General features: G+C 39.2%; 1 protein-coding gene across 2 annotated transcripts in view; it reads right to left on the bottom strand.

The window, feature by feature from the left end:
• Nucleotides 1-437: 437 nt before the first annotated feature.
• Nucleotides 438-9,199, bottom strand: part of LOC107668787 (large neutral amino acids transporter small subunit 2-like) — an 18,277-nt gene continuing 9,515 nt past the window's right edge. For both annotated transcript variants that reach the window (XM_016460778.1, XM_016460785.1), the window contains 8 exons: nucleotides 4,193-4,318; nucleotides 2,983-3,136; nucleotides 2,585-2,708; nucleotides 2,147-2,250; nucleotides 1,805-1,901; nucleotides 1,549-1,698; nucleotides 1,182-1,359; nucleotides 438-927 (listed from right to left, as the gene is read on the bottom strand). In XM_016460778.1, the coding sequence (XP_016316264.1) occupies nucleotides 770-927; nucleotides 1,182-1,359; nucleotides 1,549-1,698; nucleotides 1,805-1,901; nucleotides 2,147-2,250; nucleotides 2,585-2,708; nucleotides 2,983-3,136; nucleotides 4,193-4,318 (1,091 nt within the window). In that variant the 3' untranslated portion in view covers nucleotides 438-769. The remainder of the gene's footprint in view (nucleotides 928-1,181; nucleotides 1,360-1,548; nucleotides 1,699-1,804; nucleotides 1,902-2,146; nucleotides 2,251-2,584; nucleotides 2,709-2,982; nucleotides 3,137-4,192; nucleotides 4,319-9,199) is intronic.

Below are 9,199 nucleotides of genomic sequence, written 5' to 3'. Positions count from 1 at the left end.
ATGATTAAAAAAAGGTCCTAGAGCTTTCCTTCAGGAAAGAGAAAAGAGAAAATAAAATGTAAAAGAACAATAACAATTTCATAATGACAAAGGAATATGATTAGAATGGGAAAATCAAAAATATCAAAATATATAAACAGAGAGTGTTTTGGTGTGATGAAATACACTTGAAATGAGAAAATGTCAAATTAAAATACAGCTTTGGCTTGTAAAAAAAAAAAAAAGTACTCCTGGGAGTGTTGGGGACAGAAATAAAAAAATAAAGAGGGGGTAAGAATTAGAACATTAGAATGTACTCGATAATAAATAAATAAATAAAATGAACCCTGCCATCTCAGGCGAAGCCATGATGTATTTTGGCATTTTTAGCATAAACTAAACAGAATTCTAATTCTCTGTTTCTCATAGAAACGAATATTTCAGAAAGGTTATTGTAAAAAATGCAGACCCTTCCAAACCAGTGTTTATAAGTAATACATTCTAGAGCTTTATGTCATCCCACATTTTAATGTTGTAATTAAATGGAGTAGAAGGCAGTTGCTAAGGGACTAGCAACTAGAGATAACGGAGAATGTTGTAAAAGACTACTAAAGCAGAACCACATGACCTGTGGAGCAGCTAGTCTCTGTTCATTACTCTGTGCAACCCCCTCTTTATGAAAAGGCAAAATATAGAGGTATGTGAAAAATCTGAGTTTGATTTCCAGTGTCTATCTGAATAAGTCTGGCTGCCTGTATGTGAGTGAATGAGTGTGTCTAAACATGTCTGTTCAGCAGTCAGCTGATTTTGGTGTCTGCTCATCCTCTGCTGACAGTGGAACCGACTGCTCCTTCAGTTCGATCTCTTCTCCAGACTCCTCGTTTTTCTTCTCATCCTCCACCGGGTAGACCACTACACAAAACTTCTGACCCAGGTATGTCATCTTGTCTGAAAACACAAAGAATTCAGTTTATGTGCCATACCTTTTTTCAAGATTTTTTGATGAATAGAAAGTTCAAAACCAGTTTTTTGAAATATAAATCTTTTCATTATAAATACTGTCACTTTTGATCAGTTTAATGCATCCTTGCTGTATAAAAGTATTAATTTCTTGAGTGTGAGGTACATAGTTTCTCAACAGATGTAATATAGTGATGTTATCGTTAAGCTTAACACATCTTTGAACATCGTGTTCAACTTACCAACAAATGTATTGAAACACTGGGGTTTGTTGTCCCAGTACACGCCCAAGAAATAGACAGGGACTCCAGTAAGCATGATGGCCAAGCCAATGCCACACACCACAGGCTCCGAGTACAGAGAGAAGATCAGCAGGAAGGCCCAGAACAGCAGGTAGATGACAGGCCACACCAGACTGATCTGTGAGTAGCAGAAGTAACGTTAGCAGTAAGAAGGAAAAATTATCTTAAGGTTTCAGCTTATATGGGACGTATAGACAGAGTACCTGGAACTGGACAATCACATTAAGATCACTGAGCAAAAACTGATACTGATTTTTACAATATGTTTTTTTTTTAACACTGGGTTTCAGTAATTCTCAGCACTTACTTTAATTGGCCGGTGCATATCTGGTTGTTTAACCCTCAGCACAATCTGCCCCGCAACAGTGACACCGTAGAAGAGGTAGTTGATGAAACCCACATAGTTGATGAGTGTGTACATGTCACTGGTACATAGCATCAGAAGTGTTGAGATGCACTGCAAGAGAGAGTGTTTGATGTCACATCATGAAGTCCATTCAAGCTCAACAAAAGTAAGAGTGAGGTATAAAGAAGAGGGAGAGGGGGGTATATATAATACTCACAGTGAAGAGTAGGGCTGGAATTGGGGTGCAGCGCTTCACATGAATCATCGCCAGTAAGCTAGGTAGATGACCTTCACGTGCACCCGCGAAGAACAACCTGAACAATGTGAGGACGAACCAAAAATACTGTTATTTAGGATGCCAATATATTCAATAAAAGGGAGTATGTGCAGACACAGACAGACGGAAACGAGATAGAAGGACAGACAGACAGACACAGATAGATAGATAGATAGATAGATAGATAGATATATGAGTCTTGTGTATGAATAATGCATGGATGGATGAATGGATGGATGGATGGATGGATGGATGGATGAATGGATGGATGGAGGGACTGACCGAGAGGAGGTGAAGAGGGAGCCGTTGACCCCCCCAAATGTGGACAAGGCCACAGAGATGGGCATGATCCATGACATCACTCCCAACAGCTTCTCACCAAACGTCTGGGAGAGAGCAACAGAGTGATGAAGGAAAGAAAAGAGAGACAAGCAGAGGAAAAGAGGACATTGGTCGAATACATGCATTATCATGTCCATATATCTGTGCTGTTTCCTTCAGAAAGTCATTAGAATAGAATGCAGAAGATTCTGGAGTCTGATATATCTGTTTGAATGGTATATTGGCAGGCATCAAGAGCTCATTCCAAGTATCAATCATAGAACTTTAAATATTGATACTTGGGTAGATATGTCAAAGAATCTCCTGCATAAAGCAAAACAATGTTCAGTTTGCAGTCTGGTAGTGTCTGAGTGCTAAGAATGGACACAGGTCACTCACCACAGCTACAGCATTAGAAGCCAGCAGCTCCTGAGGGCTCATGGCAGTGACATAAGCAATGTTAGCAAAAACGTACACAAAGGTCACGAGGGGAATGGAGATGAAGATAGCACGGGGAAGGTTCCTGTTTGGAAAAATTAAAATCAAGAGTTCATTCAGAGGAAGTACAATGCATTATTTCAGCTAATACAACTATAGGATTCCAGCTGCCACTTCAGAGCATTGTGTAAAATTATGCAATGATCCGTTTGGCTCTTTCTACCATTCTAACAATTGATCCGTTATGTGGTTCTCTGCTGGATATTACAAACTTGTATTTTTTGAAAAAACACTAATTAAATATTGAAAACCCAGTATTAAATTATTGTAAGCTCTTGATGAGATGAGAATTGGCTTACACATATGGGTCGACGAGTTCCTCTGTGACATAATTGAGGAAATTCCAGCCACCGTAGGCGAAGGACCCCTGTAGAAATGCTAAAGCGATCAGACCGACATCATAGTCTTGAAAAGGCTCGAAAGCATTGGCCGGCTCCAACCAGTAATACTCGCCTGGAGAAAGAAGAAAGGGAACAATAATGAACAAATATTAAAAGGGAAATTTGTTATACAATGCCTCTTGTTTATTAGCTAGTTAGTAAATTTTTTAGAAAAAGCTTTCACCCGAAACAGCTTAAAGTAATCACAAAAACAGCAAATGAAGGTCAAGTTCCCTGATCAAGGACCAAAATGGCATTGTGATCGTAGTAACATAGTAAGTTTATGCAAATCCAGAAAAAAATCAGCTAGATCAAGCTGGTAGTAACCTGTCTAAACTGTAGAGCATTAAAAAACCTGGTACCATGATGTGATTTTTCCAGCAAGGGGCCTTTGATCAATATGGTCTACCCTCTTTGACAGATTCCCACCAGCTAGTAATCCACCTAAAGCAGCTTGAACAAGTTAGAAACAAGCTACCATGTTCCAAAATACAACTACAACTTTTAACTGGTTTGGGCTGGGTTTTTTTGAGCCTACAATCATTTTGTTCCCTAAGCCATAGTATGAATACCACATTTCTAGGGTCAGGTCTTTGGGTCACATGTACTCTCTGAACTCTCTCTGAGAGCATATGTGACCCTGAAGACCCCACATTAAAGAGCAGCCAGTGTCAACTAACCCAAATCCAGTTTTTTTTAGAGATTCTGCATGGAATCACATCTGTCACTCTAATATTATCAGGTCAGTGTCTGAGCTAACAGGCTGTCAGCAGTGTGATCATTATTGAATCCTTTCTGACGCACCAGCTGTGAAAGCTGCATTATCAGTGTTATTCTTTATTAGAGGTTTCAACCCAGTGACTTCTGCTGAGACAACGAGACAGAGAGGTGAAGTGCTGTGCTTTTAGTTTTTCTGGAGAATTTACAGAGCTACTAGAGCTGAAGCAACATGCCCAAGAGAACGGGGAGTCACGCATGCACACTTCTACAAATGTACACACAAGAACATGCATGGCACGTAGCTACAAACACATGCACACACACACTCTCTGTTATTTAGCACAGACCTTCTTGAATAGCCAGTAATATATTACAAGCACACACACATACATAGACATATGGTGCCTACCCTTGCAGATTTGTACGATGCCCATGATGATGATAAGAATGAGGGCCAGAAGTTTTCCTGCAGTGAAGACATCCTGTACTCGTGTTGCCCAGCGCACACTAGCGCAATTCACCCAAGTCAGCAGCACTGAAACACAAAGACATTGAGGTTACAAGGCTGGTCACACACACACATTATGAGCCTTTGGTGAGATTAATGGCACCATGCAGTTTGAGCAGTCTAGAATGCCAAAGGATTATAAAATAATGCTTTCAGCTATGAGGAATTCATCAGACACACAAATTATAAACTCGGAATAGACCTTTTTATTATATATAAACATTGGAATGCACTGCGACATCTGAGACAGATAGACAGGTGAAATAAGGTTAAAGTCGATGCAAAATAATTATAATAGGAAATTTTACCTTTACATTTATTGATTTGGCAGATGTTTTTATTCAAAGCAACTCAGTATATGTATTCATATTTCAAATCTACGACTGAGGCATTGCTAGCATCACTACTGGAAACTTTCAAGCAGTGATTTTTTACCTCATGATTTTAAAGAGATTACATGGAATATTTGTACTTTTTTTTTTGATTAAAAGGTGATTAAACATTAGGACAAAAAAGTAACCAGTTAGAGCATGTAAAATATGTTTTCTTATACATTCATATACATTGTTACTTATTTAAACTTTTGTTGATAAATTTCATGTGCTAAATAACATGGTCACATGCACAGTCTTCTGATAGCATGTGACAGACATATTTGGTTATAAAATCAGAGGGACGCAAGAAACCTGAGTGTGCAAGTTAACTTTGAGTCTTGCACTTTTGAGAACTTGCAAGACATGCAAAAATACTGCTTCATGATTTGCACTTCAGAGTTCCGGTTTGTCCTTTTTCTTTCACATGCTATTCATGTACTTGTAGACAAGAAATTATTTGAATCACCCACTGCAACAGGTAGTTAAACAGACTGATATTGCTATGTATATTTTATTAACCTATCAATGGAGCAATTACGTACAAAACTAGTGTGAACTGGGCATGAATTGAGATTGTCTGTGTACAGTGGCCAAACACAGTTAGAATTCTTGGCTCTCATTCAGTGTCAAACTGCTTACACCTGGAACAGCATCTAGTCACGACAGTCGCTGACCTTACAATGCTGGTCAACTGCAATAAGGTGGAGTGGTGTATTTTGTTACACAAAATCCTTGATAATTATTGTTTGTGGCTAATGGGACACAAACAGTTTGACAGTGCAAAGCAACACCCTGCCTAATACAATGTGAAGGGAACACAGTCAAACCAAACACTACAAAGCTTTGGGCGAGGAGGTGTAATCCTTATGTCTTATCTCTGTGTAAAAGGAACACTGCCTGTCTGTACAGAACAATGACGTGCCTTTAACTGAGCCCAATCGTGTCTTGAGATAAGGGCAGTGCATTCTGGGAAATGGACTGGAGAGGATGTCTTAGAAGGTAGTGTTTGTGAAACTCTTTCGGAAAAGAAAAATAAGCAGAGACAGGATGGAGAGAGTTATAGTGTTTCCTTACAAAATTAAGGTAGTGAAATCTGCAGTACATAGTATACCATGCTAATGCAAGCATGCAGAAACATTCCTATGACAGCAGCACTCTTACTACAATAAGCTGCTTACAGTGGAGCACACACACACACACACACACACACACACACGCACACACACAGGTCAGAGTTACTCATTTAACATGTTTATCACCTTGATATCCTGGATTTGATGCAAGTACAAACATGTGCTAAACAACTTTTCTCAAATTCAACGGCCTGTTGAAAACAATACACTCATGAGCTCTGTTTTAAAACTTTTTCTTTCTTGCTCTGTACTGTCTACATAGGCATCATCCCAACATAAAATGGATTGATCTGGAACACAAATAGCACATCTCACGCAACGTTTGTTTCACAACTTGTTTCAGTTAGCATGTTGCTAAGCTAACCATGTGATACTGGATATGATAAAATACATAGCACACATAAATATATGGGTAAAATAGTCAGTTTTTAAGTAGATTGAACTTTTTTAGTACTTTACAAAATTTAATGACTTGCTAATTTTATATTAAAGGGGTCATGAACTGCCTTTTTTTTATTATTTTGTACTGTTCTCTGAGGTCCACTTACAATGTTAAGATTTTTACTTAAAAAAAATTTTTTTTAGAAGTAATAGGCTATTTTCTGTCCTGTTTTGACCCCCCTCATGGACCGCTCTGTTTGAATAGGTGTGGCGGATTGTAGACTCGGAGGTAAACGCCCACTGCTATGATTGGCTAACAGGTGTGTATGTTTGACAGTCTAAATCGTACACTGATGGACGCTGTGATATAGGTTAAAAACACATAAATACTCAGTACATATCAAACGATCTGTAATAACATAGAAAGCAATAGTGACCACGTAATAAAAACAGTTACTCACACTTGTGCGGTGTGACATTACTGTCAGATCCAATTTAGTCGGCACAGCATCGTCTTTTAGTTTCAACCTTTCTGAAAATCCTGCATCGAGTTGTGCCTTGTTTGTAAACGAATCCGCGGCGAAATGAAGGGAACAAAGGACCAAGTTCTTACTGACGCGTAGAAAGTAAAGTTCATCCACTCTTTCCTAATGTTGAGATCAGAAGGAAGACAATGCAAAGACTGTGTTTTTCCACAACTTGGCACTGAACAGCTTCTTGTTTTCTTCGGAGCAAATTACATGCGCAAATCGGTGGGTTAAACAGGCAGTGATGTAGAAGCAGGCGTTGATCTTCTGCGGAGGCAGTGTTTAGCCACACTATTGTGTAATACTGTGGCACATTCCACAACCTGTCGTTTTGGCAGATTGGTTTCAATATAAGCTGTTTTTAGGAGAAAGTACGAGAACATTGACCTGTTATATGTCAAAAGATCAAGGGAATTTTGATTTCTCAGTTCATGACCCCTTTAATAATCAACATTTCTCTACTTATCACTTCTTAGATTGATTTTTTTCACTGAGACTGTCAGAATAGTTGTGTCCCAATTTGCATACAGTGGGTAGAAAAGAATCACCCCCATTAAAATAATCAAATTTTGTTGATTTGCAGCCTGAAATGAAGGTGGACACAGTTTTTGTTTTATCCAGCTCTATTTACTCAATGCAACTTATAACAGCCAAGTGAAAGATATAACACCAACATGTTTCAGTATTTTGTTGAACCACCTTTTGCTTTAATTACAGACTTTAGTCTGTTGGGATATGTCTCCAATAACTTTGTACATCAAGACTTTGCAATAATTGCCCATTCTTCTTTGCAGAACTGCTCAAGTTCAGTTAAATTTGATGGTGACCATTTGTGGACTGCAGTCTTCAAGACATTCCACAGATTTTCAATGGTCTGGGCACAGATTAGGCCATGCAAGGAGATTGACCTTTTTCTCCTTCTACCACTTTGTGGTCAGTTTTGCTGTGTGCTTTGGGTCATCGTCATGTTGGAAGATAAACCCTCTTCCCATTGACAACTTTCTGGCAGAGGGCAGCAGATTTTCCTTAAGAAACACCATGAAAAAAAAAAAAAAAAAAAAAAAAAACAGTCACTGACTTCTATGACTTGTAATCACCTAAATATGACTTGTAAACTCAATCAGGTGTAGCTAATCTAGGGTGACCATTTTTACGGGACGCACCCTTGCCAGGATTTCTATATTGCCTAAAATATCCAGCTTTTGGCTGTTAGCACTGTGCAGATCGATTGTTGCATGACATTATTTCACGAGAGCTATAGAGAGCAGAGCAGACGGCTCCTTATGCTTTCAAATTGCTCTCGCGGTACTTTGGTGTCATAAAATGATCGGTGCACAGCTTCAAGTCGAACGAACGAACAAACACGTGCGCGTATTTGCATCGCTTTGATCGTTCTCACCTTTTCATGCACAACGCGCCATGATTGGTCAATTATGTACAATACCTGCATGTTATTGGTCAAACTACTTTGGATGTTTTAGGCAATATAAAAATCATGGCCAGGACGTGTCCCGTATAAATATCACATATGGCCACCTTCTCAATGGCACACAAAGGCATTTGACACAGACCCTCCTTGGATCAGGATGTCGCTCCAAACTGGATGAAAGAGCCAGAAGGAATCTGGTGAGAGAGGCTACCAAGAGGCCTACAGCAACTTGCAGCAGCAAAAGAGTGGTCATTGTGTGCATGTGACACACAATATCACAAACTGTCCACAAATGTGGCTTGTATGGGAGGGTTGAAAGAAAAAAGCCACTCTTCAAGAAAGGCCACATGCAGTCACGACTGAGCTTTGCCAAAATGCACCTTGAAGATTCTGAGGCAGATGAGACAAAAATGTTATTATTTGGCCTCAACACCAAACGATGTCTGGTGAAGCATGGAGGGGGTAATATCCTGTTATGGGGGTGTTTCTCTGCAACAGGGACTGGAGCACTTGTTAGAATAGAAGGAAAAATGGATGGGGCAAAATAGCATCAAATTCTTGAGAAAGTTGTCAATGGGAAGAAGGTTTACCTTCCAACATGACAATGACCCAAAGCACACAGCAAAACTGACCACACAGGGAGAAAAAGGAGAAAAAGTTGAATGTCCTCGCATGGCCTAGTAAGATCCCAGACTTAAACCTCATTGAAAATCTGTGGAATGGCTTGAAGACTGCAGTCCACAAGCGAACACCATCAAGTTTAACTGAACTTGAGCAGTTCTGCAAAGAAGAGTGGACAAATATTGCAAAGTCTAGATGTGCAAAGTTAATAGAGACATATCCCAACAGACTAAAGGCTGTAATTAAAGCAAAAGGTGGTTCAACAAAATACTGACACAAGGGGGTGATCGTTTTTTTCCAACTCAACAGTGATTCTGTTTTTTATTTTTTTATGGCATGTTGGTGTTATATCTTTCACTTGGATGTTTTAAGATGCATTGAGTAAATACAGCTGGATAAAACAAAAACTGTGTCCGTCTTCATTTCAGGCTGCAAAGCAACAA

The sequence above is a fragment of the Sinocyclocheilus anshuiensis genome, unplaced genomic scaffold (assembly GCF_001515605.1).
Source record: "Sinocyclocheilus anshuiensis isolate Anshui unplaced genomic scaffold, SAMN03320099.WGS_v1.1 scaffold337, whole genome shotgun sequence".
In the NCBI taxonomy this organism is placed as follows: Eukaryota; Metazoa; Chordata; class Actinopteri; order Cypriniformes; family Cyprinidae; genus Sinocyclocheilus; species Sinocyclocheilus anshuiensis.
Note: the sequence above shows the minus strand (reverse complement) of the source record. Positions and strands in the feature narration are given on the sequence as shown.